The sequence below is a fragment of the Alternaria alternata genome, assembly GCF_001642055.1.
Source record: "Alternaria alternata strain SRC1lrK2f unplaced genomic scaffold CC77scaffold_19, whole genome shotgun sequence".
Lineage (NCBI taxonomy): Eukaryota > Fungi > Ascomycota > Dothideomycetes > Pleosporales > Pleosporaceae > Alternaria > Alternaria alternata.
Genome location: NW_017306208.1, coordinates 566,097 through 580,081, shown reverse-complemented (window position 1 = coordinate 580,081; position 13,985 = coordinate 566,097). Strand labels below are relative to the sequence as shown.

At 51.5% G+C, this 13,985-nt stretch overlaps 4 protein-coding genes and 1 non-coding gene across 5 annotated transcripts; 2 read left to right on the top strand and 3 right to left on the bottom strand.

Moving 5' to 3' along the window:
• Positions 1–372: 372 nt before the first annotated feature.
• On the bottom strand, positions 373–2,332 carry CC77DRAFT_969804 (HET-domain-containing protein; the record flags this gene model as incomplete). Its single annotated transcript, XM_018535797.1, has 2 exons — positions 897–2,332; positions 373–734 (listed from the first exon to the last, which is right to left on the bottom strand). Coding segments are annotated over exons 1-2 (1,740 nt in total), but the record flags the coding sequence as incomplete, so codon positions are not given.
• Positions 2,333–2,973: 641 nt separating this feature from the next.
• On the bottom strand, positions 2,974–4,091 carry CC77DRAFT_1023425 (hypothetical protein). The gene is made up of 2 exons (XM_018525660.1): positions 3,716–4,091; positions 2,974–3,619 (listed from the first exon to the last, which is right to left on the bottom strand). Exons 1-2 carry the CDS (start codon positions 3,918–3,920, stop codon positions 3,267–3,269), a joined length of 558 nt encoding a protein of 185 aa, XP_018382700.1. The 5' UTR covers positions 3,921–4,091; the 3' UTR covers positions 2,974–3,266.
• Positions 4,092–6,400: 2,309 nt separating this feature from the next.
• CC77DRAFT_t78 lies at positions 6,401–6,499 on the top strand. The gene has a single exon. It is a non-coding gene; the product is annotated as a tRNA-Val (tRNA).
• A 1,149-nt stretch (positions 6,500–7,648) lies between these two features.
• CC77DRAFT_942610 (hypothetical protein) lies at positions 7,649–11,101 on the top strand (the record flags this gene model as incomplete). The annotated part of the gene is made up of 1 exon (XM_018534874.1): positions 7,649–11,101. One exon carries the CDS (start codon positions 7,649–7,651, stop codon positions 11,099–11,101), a length of 3,453 nt encoding a protein of 1,150 aa, XP_018382699.1.
• A 527-nt stretch (positions 11,102–11,628) lies between these two features.
• Positions 11,629–13,738, bottom strand: CC77DRAFT_1023423 (MFS general substrate transporter). The gene is made up of 2 exons (XM_018525659.1): positions 11,817–13,738; positions 11,629–11,755 (listed from the first exon to the last, which is right to left on the bottom strand). The coding sequence occupies exons 1-2, from the start codon at positions 13,414–13,416 to the stop codon at positions 11,703–11,705; spliced, it is 1,653 nt and encodes a 550-aa protein (XP_018382698.1). The 5' UTR covers positions 13,417–13,738; the 3' UTR covers positions 11,629–11,702.
• Between the last annotated feature and the right edge of the window lie 247 nt (positions 13,739–13,985).

Below are 13,985 nucleotides of genomic sequence, written 5' to 3'. Positions count from 1 at the left end.
TCTTGACACATCCTCCAGAGATTTCGGGTAATGTACACGATGGCGCTCCAAGATACCAACCCGCTCATACCTGTCCTCATTGACTTTGTGGATAACGAGTGACGCAGCAAGTGATGCTTCTGGGCCACTACGGGTCTCGCTTATGGTTGCATCATTACACTCGATATTGAAATCTCCGATACAAAGGAACTCATATTGCCTAAATTGTGTACCATGTCCACGGATATGTAATGGCGTAGCTCGCACGGTAAGGTCGCAGTCCGGGATGAAGATCGCGGTATCTCCCATGAACTCAACTTTTATGGGTCGGCGAGGACTGGCCTCGTCTTTGGATAGATCTAACCAGAATGTGAGATTCGCAGCTATGACGTTGATTTCCAGTAAGCCGCTCGCCACCTCGCCGAATGGATTGATCTTCGAAAGCGGATCGCAAAGCGCGCGGACGATTGAAAATTCTGGATGATACGACGTCATCTTGTAGTATTTGATCTTTCCTTCAATTGATGCCCAAGACCAACTGGGGGCTCTGTACTGTGGCGTATGCTGCCCGGATTGATCTACACGCCATAGCAAATCGCCAGGCAAGGCGCTCTCCCAAAGCCCTGATAAGTATCTACCACCTAGGAGACTTTCGAATTGGCTCGCTACGCCGGCTATAGCTGGTAGACGATCTCGTCGTTCCGTCAGATCCATGCCGGTATAGTCGCTGATAATGTATCTCCATCTCCTGATGACTTCATCGTTGAGCTTCCGGGGAAAGACGTATTCGAGTCTGGAGTCAAAACGAAGTCGGGGAAGACCTGAACCAGGTTCGTTGATAGGTTCATCAGTCTTGCGTTTAGGTCTAAATTGCAACAGGCGCGTCCAGTTCCAGCCCTTTTGGTAGTACTCTAAACTTGACCGGAGAGCAGAGGTAACTGCATTAGAGGTGTTGCGGAAATTATGGCGGTGCATCCATTCTCTCAGCGTCATCCGTGGTTCTACATACGGATCAAGATTACTAGCGTCAACGACACCTTTGAACCATAGGGACCATGCTGGTGGTATAACGAGGGTACCACGACCATCTTTGTCATCGCAAGGATCCAGATGTGCTGTACTCCACAAACTGAAACTAGACATACCAACGATGCGAGCATTATAGTCATCGATGGATACACCACGGCGGAAGACTTCCATGTACTTTTGCTTGTGGTGTATCGGCGGATTGAAACAAGAACATTGACAGCTACTTGACTCTCGACATTCCCAGACAAGCTCTTTCTCGCAATAGTGGAGAACCCTGGGCGAGAGCAATCGTTCTTGACAGACCCATCCACGTTTTAGCAGGGGTGTCATCGCGCGCTCTTCGCCAATATGCGCTATCTTTTCCCGGACATAGAGATCTGTTTCCATCGCGACAGCACTATGTTGCTTCGACGATGAAATTTGGTAGTCTTGGTGATGGAGCGACCCTGTTGAGTAGCAACCGTGCATGCTGCTTTCCGAATGAGTAGCAGCAATAGTGATGTATGAGTTGGTGTAGACTGAACTCATTTTCGCTATCTCATGCAACTTGTCATCTTCGTCGTCCTGGATGATGCACAAAGAGTCGATCCAAAGATACCGGAGACCCAGATCTTGCGCGATAGTGATTGCGTCTATAAACGTTTTTGGAAATACGTCCCATCCTATGCCTTTGGTGTGCGAAACATAGTTGGACTTTACTGTTGTCAAAGCTGCAGGTTTACTCCAGCGGTGACTTAGACATGCATATCGTGCATCCAAACCTTGCGTTCTGATCAATTTGATATTCATCATGTCATCCGCGCCCGATCTTAGATCGAGTACCCGATTTGGAAGTTCTGGGATGCTTTCTTGACCGCAAGAAGCGTGTGAGTCAACACATTCCTGCAAACGTTGCTTCGCCCATCCGATTGAAGCCGGCGCTCGGGTATCTCCGGGGACAATAGGCAGCATCCGCGCCCCTTGTAGAATGCTGGTCTTGCCCTTCGTGTTGAAGAATTCCAGACGAATTCTGAGAGCACCGTCACTGAAAACCTCCATCTCTACCGCTCCGCCACCATCGACATCACCACCCCAGACGTAGATGCGATCATTGTCTTGAGAAACCTCAAGTTTCGCCTCAAAGTGCTGGAATCCTTCCAACAGAATTGAACAGATGACGCATCCACCGTTTGCCGATTGGATTAATGCCTGCTGACTGCAGTCAAACGCGAGACGAAACTGGCGCGCGCTGCGCTGGAAGTCGTTGCAAAGGCGACATTTAGGCATGACTGGATCGAGAGGTGATGTGTTGCGTAATGCGCAGAGAGTTCGTGCTATAGAGTATACTCAGGTATTACAGGGCGTACGGTCAGCCATCTGGAAGGTCCGTGGCAACTCGTTGCCTCGGCTCGTGGGATCCTGCACTGCGTGCGGCCTCAACCGTATTGGTGCACGTGGCCATGGAAAATCTCCAAATAACTAGGTACAATCTCAAGGAACACAAGGTGCAGATCGTGACTAATTAGTATCGCGACATCTTGCTGAGAGGCTGTACAGCAAAAGATTGTGAGATGACTACGACAGCGATGACCAGAAGGTACTGTGATAGCGAGTTCACTTAGGGAGGACAACTCCGCTCTCCACCTACCGCACAGACCCTCATGCAGGGTCGTGTTTCATGTTCCGCTCCGCACACCCTGGACCCTGAACCGAAGCGTTGCCAAGATATGTAAGGCGTTGCTGAGACTTTACTGTGACTTGGGTTCCTACTTGGCCAAATGTCAGAAGTCTGTGGCGACGCGGCTAAAACGTTCAAGACGGGTACCGCGGATGCGGCGTTAATGGGTTCCAGGAAGCGGTTGTATTGGAAGCTGGAAGTGGCCGATACCTTGCTTCGCAAAGGATCGCTCGGCACGTCAACCGGTGAACGAATACTTGTAACCCGGGTCGAGAGTTAGCTATCGAAGAACAATTGTTAGCAATGTATATTTGAGAGGAAACGGTTACTGATCAAATAGTAATTTATTGAAATCTTGCGACTTTTGTATCATCTTCGGTTGACTCATTCGTCCATCCATACATCAATACCGTTGTGTGTACCCAAGAACTCCTCATCTTCCGGTCCGCACAGTACGCGGGATCCTGCCGATGTTCGCTGAAAGAAAAATAAATCGTGCTGAACAGAACTGACAAGATTGCTGATTATAGCCTCATCCCCATGGCGCGTGAAAGGCCTCGTCCTGGGCTAGCTGAAATGTCTGCAAAGTCGGGTATCTTGCTCAAACTTCGGTGATGGCGACAAGAGTCATCTTGGGCGCATCCTCCTCCTCGACAACCTCGTCGCGCTTGGTCTTCTTCTCAGCAGGTGGGGTGCCAGCGGCGGCCGAGTCCTTGGGAACGTTGACACCAGGGTTGACGAGCAGACCAACACCGGCGTTCTCGGTGCCCATCTCAACCTTGGGCATATCCTTCTGGGCCTCCTTTGCGTAACCGAGCGCAGCATTGAAGCCAGCGAGGTCGCGCTTGATCCACTGCATAGCCTCCTCGACAGCGGCCATCTTAGGCTCAACAGGGGCGGGGTTGCGCTTGCCGAGGATGTCGCTGATGGCGCGGCGAAGGATAGAGCGTTTTCCTGCTTCGCCTTCAGCTGGTTGTTCTTCTTGAGGTTGAGCAGCCTCGCCTTCAGCTGCAGGAGCTTCGGCGGCAGGCGCTGGTGTTTCTTGCTGACCTTGTGCTGCTGCGCCCTCTCCACCGGCGTTGGCTGCTGCTCCCGATGCGAGCGTAGCCATCAACTGTGATGCTGATTCTGTTGATCCGAGTGAGATCTCTCCATCACCGACTACCAGGGCAGGCGAGTAGGCTCCCAAGTTGATGTTAAGCGGGACGGCAGCGACAGTGGCGACGAGCGCAATGAGGACGTGTTGAGGAAGCATGTTGTCGGTTTAGTTTTGTTGATATCTTTCGATTAAGTGATATGGGTAGTAGTGAAGGATTGGGGTTTGATGAATGATTAGATGATTCAATAAATGTACTAAGTGATAGAAGTCGCCCGGCGACGGAGATTGAAAGATGGTTGGGTAGTGAATTGAAGTGAGTGACCGGACTGCAGGATAGAAGAAGTGGGTTTACTGTCCTCTTATACGCAACCTGTTGTGTCTCGATAGTCACGATATTGCGGGTTCATCGTGGTTGTCCGCCAAGATGAGTTAGCCATATCGGCATAGGTGTGAAACTTTCCTGAAGCCGCGCCAAGTGGCGGCAAGCATAGCATGGCAACGCTTTGCCTTTGGAAGTATGTGCCAAGCTTCTCCCGCTGTTTGACATTGGCTCGAAACTTTTGTGATGCGGAGCCAAGGTCGAATAAGCCTGGAGAGCAATGCTAGTTGCCGGGGCTAATGCATGGTTCTGGTGCTGCAAGTGGATCGGTGACCGCGGTCTCGAGCGTTACGAAGCTTGTTATTAGTCGAGACCTGCAGCTGGCCCCAGAGGAGTTCCTGCCCAGGCTATTCTGCTGCCTGGTAAAAAATTTGATCTGCTTGCGCGTTGAGAAAGAGATCTGCCTGGGGCATGGAGGGTGGACTTCCATTTTGGGTGAAAGATGCACATATCACATCATGGCCGATACGGATCTCCGATGACACTCTTCCTTGCGCTGACGCATACCGTAAGCCATATCTCGATCTTCTGGCTCTTGGAACATAGCCAAGCTCAAATCTAAAGCCTCCTGACAGCTGTAGAAGGGGACTGGGTAATGCTTAGGACACCAAGCCCGTAGCATTCCCGTTAGGCACGCCTGCCAAGTATCGATATTATACAGGAGGTGACAAGAGGTCGGTTCAAGGGATCGTCTACCTAGATGAGCATCGATCGCCGGATTCTCAGGCACGCGGGCGTAAGATGCGACCCTTTGGCGGCCCTCCTCCACAGCGTTCGTCTGGGGCAAAGGGGCCAGACTGACAGGCCTCGGCCATGAGCTTCGAAGGGGGTAAGCCTTGATGGTAACACTTGGCGTCTTGAACAAGTGGAGCGGTAAATAGTTCAGCGGAGTAAAGAACCGGGGTCACGGCTCGAAAGATGCGATGTGAGGTTTGAGACGTGGTCTGTTTTTAGGCTACTTTTCCAGATTGGTGTAGCGCGCTACCCCGTGGCTGGAACTCCTACCGAGGTGCGACACATGGAGGTCTTGGCTACGGGGATTTTGATGGATTCTTGTCTTCTCCAGACGCGCGCAGGAAGCACAGCATGAGCCTTGGAGTGGTGCTTGTCGTAATGTGATGAACGATGCGCGTGTGCAGCTGACGCGTGCTTGCTTGGGCGGGATTGTGCTCACCCCGCAACCTCGATGCATCGATGTGAGTAGATTGGTCGTTGATGCAATGGTATGCGCAGCTTGACCTTCTGCGCAGTACGAAAGAGGGAGTTCATCGTTCACCGTGAGGGATTGGCGAGTAGGTAGAAAGACACAGGGGTGCCAGAAGGTTTCTGCTGGTCGGTGGTTTTGGCTCCGCTCCGCTCTTTTCTTAGGCACGCGACGCGTTCGTAGCTCCAACGCCCACAGCCCCTCAAGACGATAACTCTATGCCCACGATCGCGTCCACAATGAGTCAAGTTGCATTTCGATCTTCTACCCGTTCATGGGCGCTACACCGGCGCATCTAATGACGACCTCGCTCACGCAGTACGCGCACAAGAAAAGCCGTTGGTCGCCCAGCTGTACCAAGGCCGTTACACCATGTGGGCGGTAGCTTTCCACGCGCGTTGGCGATGCAGATCGGCCACCTAGCAGTCTGGCTAGCAATCAGGCTACCCGTTTCCAAGCTGTCGCTAGGCTTGGTATCAGCGGGTCAAGCTTTGGGAGTCCTGAGACGAAGGTCGAGTTTTTGGCGCGGCAGCTACTGTCGCTGTGAACTCTCCGACTACGCACCACAGGTGCACACGCCTGTACTCTCATGTCATCAGCACGCACCCCAACAGACTAGCTCTTGTCGAGCCTGAACTAGAAGCGAGCGCGTGGTCAAGAATTTGCGTTCGACGCAATTTTGAAAGCTTGCGCTCATACATCGTCACACCATACTTCTACGTTGGTCTCACGATAGGCCATATCGGGGTTTATCTCATTCTGTCTACAACGTCCTTGATTGACAACATCACTGTATGTTGGGCTATCCTACCACGGCTAGGCCTTTCGTCACTATACCCTGGTGTGGGTAGTCATTGGTGGGACCGACATCTCGGCCAACCACGTTGATCGGCTCAGCTCCCACGCCCCGCACCGAGCAGAGATTTTGCCGACCACGACTTTGCCAATTGCACGAGCATGAAGTCAGATTCCTTCTCTTGAGTAGGCTGTTATGATTAGTTTAATTTTGGTATAAATATATTCGAACCAAATCCAACCTCTTCCATCAAACAGGGCTCGTTGGTGTAGTTGGTTATCACGTCAGTCTAACAGAGCGCTTCACAGCACTCCTTAGTACACTGAAGGTCCGGAGTTCAAACCTCCGATGAGTCATTCATCGGCGTTCGTAAGAGCGCATCCCTCCTTTTTTGTTAATTCCTGCGCCCATGGGCTGCTTGGGCCTGAGGCCCAGAGACCTTTCTTTGCTGTGATGGCTGACGTTCGAACGTTCATGATTTGCGTCGATCGAGTGCAAGATTTCGCCCCCCAAAACACCACCACGCACCTACAAAGCTTGTGGGATGTCTGTAGCTACTTCCAGTGGGACATCAATGTATCTCTCATGTATATCTGCTTCTAGTCGAGATCGACTGAACATCTTCGTATTCTAGTCTAATGATCAATGTTTACGACTGAGATTCTTCAAGTTCACCAATAACACAGCGAATACCCTGCTTGAAGTGCTCAAAGAGTGTTTCGCAACAGAAACAGAGGCTCCCGAGTTGAATATCTACTTCTATGACTAGTGGACACAATATTTCCATGAATAGTTTATAGGTTTTGCAGCGGCAGCAAAACAACAGCACATCCATAGATTGTAAGGAAGTTGACAAAAGGCAATGGCATGGTTTATTAGCATCGCTGAGGCAATTAATGACATACAATGCTAGTCGAGGAAGAATGCAGTCACTGCGCGGTCGAAAGAAAAGAGTCGTACCATGTTTGCAGGATGTTGATGATGCGACCTGGTTACACGACATATGGGATATGTACGCCCTTCCCACTTAGGTAAGGTCGCAAAGCCTGACAGACAGTGCCGGCGATTCGGATTACTCTTTAGAGCAAAATGTGAAAGATGGCATGGTTGAAACCCTCAATGGACAAGGCACCCAGTCTCAGTCTATTGTGTACGAGAGTTCCATACTTATCAGTATACATAATCTACTCAAGCACGGTACCCAAGGACAGCCAAACCAGCCATCGCAAGACAGAAGGGGAGGGAATCCTATGGCTACGAGCGCATATTGCAGACGCGTATCACGGCTCTTACATAGCCGTGATGCGCGTATATCTGCAGTCAAGCGGCGCAGACATGCGCGTGGCCTATGCATTCACAATCAAGGCAAACACCCCACCTCTGCAGAGCCCACCTGTTCTCCAAACGATACTATAGGACTCTTGTGTCATCTTCCTCATCGTATCAGTCCTTCCATTCCGGATCTACTCATCGCACACGTGTACCCCTCACAAGGTCGACCCAACATGGCCACGCTTGCCAACTTAAAGCACACCCTAGTGCAAGCCGCCACAACAGACACCGCAATTCTGTCTCCTGGCAGAATTCCCCTAACCGACGCCCAGTATGCTGCTGGTTTCTCCGCTTTTACAGAAGGCCCTAGCTGGTCAAGCTACTGCGACTTCATCATCCCCGAGTTATTGTACCTGCTCGCTCCTCTCGAAAAGTCGAACGCATCTATATCAGTGTTGGAGATTGGACCGGGACCAAAGAGTGTGCTTGGTGACCTGCCAGAGAGCCTACGAGCCAGAATCCGACGATACACTGCTTTCGAGCCGAATGCTCTGTTCGCTGGGAAGCTAGAAGAATGGTTGAAAGGAAATGAAGAGATGGGTAAGAACTTGGGTTCGCCGTTTGCAGGCCACAAGGGTGATATTATTATCCATCAGGCTCCTTTCAATGTCGATAACGATGCTGCCATTGAAGGTAGCAGTGTCGAGAAGTACGATATTATCTTATTTTGCCATAGCATGTATGGTATGAAGCCGCAGCACAAGTTCATCGAGCAAGCCATCAAAATGCTCGTTGACGGTGGAATTGTTGCAGTTTTCCACCGTGAGGAGGGTTTACACATCGATGGCTTGGCATGCCATCATTCGGCTTCTTACCCCACTGGAGTGATCGGGGTACAAGACAATGACCATGCGTTGGACTGCTTCGCGTCCTTCGTTGCTGGTTTCACCATACACGATGTCGACCAAAACAAAGCTGTTCAAGCGATATGGCGAAAGCTATGCCGTGCTCTAGCCCGTCGCGAAGATGCTTATCCGAACATCCTCCTGTTCAGTGCGCCTGAGGTTATGGTGGCTTTCAATCAGCACGCAAACACAGTACCGGAGCTAACAATAGATGTACTTCCGGTACTAGAGCACAAGACAATCAAGAATAAAGAAGCTCGTTCGCAGCGCTCGGCTACCATTGTGAGACCGGCATACGTCAACGACGTGCAGACTTGCGTCTGGTGGGCACTGGAGCATGGACTGGGTTTGACCATCGTCGGTGGAGGGCACAGCGCGCACTGTCTCAGGTCCAACGTTGTAGCCATTGACATGAGTGCATTCGACTGCGTAAGTGTTCTCGCTAGAGAAGATAGAGAAGAAGGGTTAGGTAATGACTCCAGTCCATTGGTGGTGGTTGGCGCCGGATGCAAGGCAGACAAGATCATCAACTACATGCAGAGCGAAGGACTTACCATACCCTTGGGATCTCGTCCAAGTGTTGGAGCTGGACTATGGTTACAAGGTGGTATCGGACATCTTACCAGACTTTATGGACTTACCTGCGATAGCATTGTTGGCGCCGTGATGATCAGCGTTGCTTCTGGGGAGATCATTCATGTCGGATGTGTACCCAGAAAGCATATTCCGGCAGCGTCCAGTCGTCCCGAGAACGAAGCCGACATCTTGTGGGCGCTGAAAGGTGCCGGAACGAATTTCGGTGTCGTGGTCAGTGTCACCTTCAAGGCTTATCCCGCTCCCACCTACGTCGTACGAAACTGGGTCCTCCCATTGACCAATCACGCCGATGCCAAACGAAGACTCAAAGAATTCGAAGAGAAGGTCGCAAATGCGCACGACAATACTTACTCAGCCGACGCATACCTGTACTGGGAAAATGGAAGATTAAACCTTGGTATCACCACATTCGACACCACCGCATCATATATGAACATGAGACCCAGGCTCAAGGGCAATATATGGGGAACGGAGAATGATTTCAAAACCATGGACGGCTTTGAAGTATTCGAAGCTGAGATGTACATGTCCGCAATGCACGGTGGCCACGGTGGTGGGAAGACGTCGTCTTTCAAGCGTTGTGTGTTCCTCAAGGGTATTGGAGGACCGAGGATGGCTCATCGCTTAATCACAGCAGTCGAATCTCGTCCATCGTCGCTCTGCTATCTTCATCTACTGCATGGCGGAGGCAGAGCTGGCGAGGTTACACCAGATACGACTGCTTTCGGTTGCCGAGAATGGGACTTCGCTTGCGTCATCACCGGGGTGTGGCCTCGGGATGAAGATGGTACAAAGGTTGCTCAAGCTTCTGTACAATGGGTGTATGAGGTCGTCGAGAGCTTGCTACCGTTGAGCAACGGCATCTATGGAGCTGATCTTGGCCCAGACCCTCGAGATGCAGTGCTGGCGCAGAGAGCTTTCGGACCGAATGCTGTGCGTCTTGGTCGTCTCAAACGCGTGATGGACCCACACCACGTTTTGGCATGGACTTGTCCGCTGCCGAAACCGCCATTGCCAAAGTTGATCATTCTTGTTACTGGCGAACATGGTGCTGGCAAAGACTATTGTGCTAGCGTATGGTGTTCTTCCTTCTCGGATATGCAAGAGAACGAATCTACCTCGACACACTGTACTCACGCGCGAGTTGTACGCATTAGTGATGTTACGAAACGCGAATACGCTACGTACACGCATGCTGATTTCAGGCGCCTTGTGGAAGATCGTGAGTATAAAGAAGAGCATCGCGAAAAACTGACGGCCTTCTACAAGGAGCAGGTGCGACGACGACCAAGATTGCCCGAGGAGCACTTCCTGAAACTCGTGCATGATGCCGCAGCTGCGGACGTTGATGTTTTGTTCATCACAGGGATGAGAGACGACGCACCTGTCGCATTCTTTTCTCATCTGGTACCGGAGAGCAGAGTCGTTGATGTCCACGTTCAGACCAGCGAGAGCTCAAGGGTCGCCCGTGGCGTGGTTGGCGACAACAAGGCAAACGGGACAGCCCTGTCATATCGTCCGAACCTTATCTTCGAGAACAACTTACCAGGGCCAAGAGCTGCGCATGAATTTGCTCAGAGTGGCTTACACCATTTTGTCCACAACGACATAGAGCGACTGGCCGACATGGTACGCGCAGTCCCCAATTTTCCCAAGCCAGACATCCAATTCCGTCACGTCCTTGGTATCTCGCAGCAGCCAGGCGGCCTCACTCTTTGCGCATCACTACTAGAGAGTCATTTGACTGAGACCTGGGCCAAGATCGACGCAATCGTGTGTTGCGAAGTGGGCGGTCTTGTCTTTGCGCCGGCATTGGCCTCGCTGGTTGGAGTGCCCCTCGTACCGATCCGCGAAGCTGGCAAGCTTCCCCCGCCGACGATCTCCGTCGCTAAGGATACGTCGTACATCTCTTCTTTGACTCGCAGTCAAACCAATGTCGGAAAGCGCATCGAGATAGAGCGAGGCGCAATCGTTGGCTGCGAGTCAGCCGTCGTGGTGGACGATGTGCTGTCGACAGGTGAGACGCTTTGCGCGGTGCTACGTCTGTTGAAGGAGGCTGACGTTGGGAAAATCATGGTGATGGTCGTCGCCGAATTTCCACTCCATCGTGGGCGAAAACTGCTACAGGAGCGTGGATTCGGTATGGTCAGTGTGCAGAGCTTGCTTGTGTTTGGTGGTCAATAGGGTGCGATGGGACGGCCATCGAGAGTAGCCTGCTGAGTAAGCATAGCGCGTTCCCCCACGAGGCGCGTCGCGTGTTCTTTGACAAGCTCTATAACAGGCGGACATACTACGCTTCTGCGGGGTAAAACCTCATTGCGCATACGCGACGTGCGCCTGTCTGGTTTCCTCCACTGTCGAGGACAATCAACACCACTCCTCTCCTCCTTAGACCGTTGCTCGGTTCGAAGCCTAATATTTCCCCTAGTCTACCACATCGTGGGTGCAGGGCTGACCACTTACCTTCACATCATCGCGATCATCTCGCCATCAGAAAGTCTTACAAATATCTTGTATATGAAGAAAGGACTTACAACGCCATGCTGGCGGATGATAAAGAAAAGGAGAGTGCTAGAGTGATCGGCAAAGTCACGACAATGGATTAGTATGATGAGTATGGAGAACATCTGTCACTTGTACGCGCTTGACTCACTACCCTTCGATCCAACACGCCAGGAAGGATAGATAGCTGATTAAGACATTTTAGCATCATAAGATATATACGAGAATAGAATCTAACTGGACTATACATCCAGTAATGACGCGCGATGACCACAAGATCTCTTCACTCATTCGTGTTCCTTCTCACCAACTCATTCTCCAATTCTTCCCTTTCCTCTAAAATTGGGCGTGCAAAGTCAGTACATGATTCAAATGCAGTTTGTACAGGAACACTTACCGATTGTTAAATCGCTCTTCGCCTTGCCAATCTTGACACCCAAGAACATGATAATTACACCCGCTCCAGCAAGCGCAGTAGCGAGCCAGAAAGCAACTTTGTAGCTTCCTCTTTGGCCTCTCTCTTCCGTTTCACTCACCGCTAGATCGGCAAAGGAGAGAAATACAGCGATACCTAGGAACAACAGCGAATTCATGAATGAGCCCGCCAGTCCCTGACGCGCTTTCGGTAACGAAGTCGTGATGAAGATGTTGCTAACGTTGTAGGTGATGTCAATACCGAGCGTAGCGCAAATCATAGCCGGAAAGATATAGGCCCAGTAGTTGAAGTGTACGGGTAAGATGGCAAAAAGAAGTGTCGAGAGGATGTATGCTACACCACTGATCAGGAGCAGGATGCGACCTGGTAAGAGATGCAGAACCAATCCGCCGATAGTGGCCAGGATGAGTCCACCAACGCACATGGGCGTGAACCAAGCGGCAGTGAGTAGTGGACTGGCGCCTACAACTTGTTCGATGTAAAAGCTGGCGTAGAAGATGAAGATACCAAAGGTGCCGTACTGGAAGAATAGCGCGAGCGCGAGCGGCTTCATACCCTTGACGCGAAACAAGTCGGGGGGTAAGAGAGGTTGTTCAGCGACCCAACCTTCGATGTAAACGAATGCGCCCAGGAAGATCCAGCCGACAACGAAGGTGACGGGAATGTATGGTGTCGCCCAGCCTTGAGGAGCATGACTTCCATCCGTAAGCGCAAAGACCACCAGCACCAATCCCGGCACCACAGTCGCTGTCCCCCACCAATCCATCTTTACCCCCTTGCCCTCTTGTTTCGCCTTCTCCTTCTCCTCTTTCGGATTCGGTATACAAAGATACGACGCAACGGCTACGATAGCGAGGATGATGGATCCAATCCAGAAGAACCAGCCCCATGTCGCGAACTGTGCCGCAACACCCGCAAAGAATATGCCAGTGAAAAAGCCCACGGGAGCAAAAGCACCGTACAAGCTGAAGACGAGATTCTTCCTGGGTCCGGGCCGGTAGATGGAACCCAACAACATAATTCCACTCGGCAAGAACGCCGCAGGCCCAAAGCCCTGCAATGCCCGACAAACGATTAACATGACATAGTTCTGGCTGAACCCCGCTATAATGCTCCAAACGAGGAACCAAGCCAGCCCACTACAAAACACGAGGTAGCCCCCAAACATATCTGCCAGGCGACCGAACGGTAGCAGGAACGCGCCTGTTACTAATGAGAACACAGAGGCTGGCCATGTCTGTGCGTTGGACGGGATGTGAAGAGCCTCGGTGAGATCTGGGAGGAGGATGTTGAAGCCTGAGATCATGTATTCCGCCACGAACATGGAGCCGAGCAGGGCGAAGCAGAAGCCTAGCTCGTGGGGCAGCGAACGGAATGCTGAAGGGCGTTCGCGGCCGAGGCGTTCGATGTCGGAGGGGGTGTAGGAACCGCGAGGGAAGTTTGCTTCTTCGATCTTGCCTGGTGGTGAAGATGCGTTGGGAGTCATGCCGCTTGGGGTTTGGTTCGGAGGCTCCATCATGGTGTTGCTCGGGCTAGTATCGTTCATGTTGGTGTTTTCCATGATGGGCTGTCTGGTGTTGGATATTGCAGTCGTTATCGTAGAGCCATCAAAGGAGTATGTGGCAAGTGGAAGCTTGTTTGATTAAACCGTGCTTGCGTCAAAGTATGCTACAAAAGAGGACTCGGAATAATTCGAGGCGATGAATAAAATTACTGAGGCGACCTAATATCTTCACTTCCTTTCTTCTTTCTATAAACTCCTCTCGGACTCCGCAATGTCCGCGGTCATTGTTGTTATGTGTAATGGAAGACATTTACTCGGGTACTGAGCCTCAGAGACAGACTCGCAAAGGCGACTCTTAGCGGTGACTGTGACGTTTGAGCATAAAGCCGTCACGATGTGGACCATCAATGCAGAGATTGAGTCTTGGCTTCTTCGTCGAGCCTAGCGTGATATCTCAGGGTCTGGGCTGAACGGCAGGTCAAGCGAACCAGGTGTGCAACTCTCGCCTCAATCCCGTCTTTGTCATCATCGGAAGACATGCGATTTGCTTGCTTCATCCTCGGTCTGCGCACCCGGTCAACATCGCTCTCTGTAGCTGCGCTGCAACGCGTGTGACGAAATCCTGC

Coding starts and splice junctions, on each gene's coding strand:
- CC77DRAFT_1023425 (XM_018525660.1), bottom strand. CDS start 3,920: ATGCTTCCTCAACACGTCCTCATTGCGCTCGTCGCCACTGTCGCTGCC. Junction 3,620..3,715: donor AGAGGGCGCAGCAGCACAAG/GTCAGCAAGAAA, acceptor AAGGCGAAGCAG/GAAAACGCTCTATCCTTCGC.
- CC77DRAFT_1023423 (XM_018525659.1), bottom strand. CDS start 13,416: ATGGAAAACACCAACATGAACGATACTAGCCCGAGCAACACCATGATG. Junction 11,756..11,816: donor GAAGAGCGATTTAACAATCG/GTAAGTGTTCCT, acceptor GCCCAATTTTAG/AGGAAAGGGAAGAATTGGAG.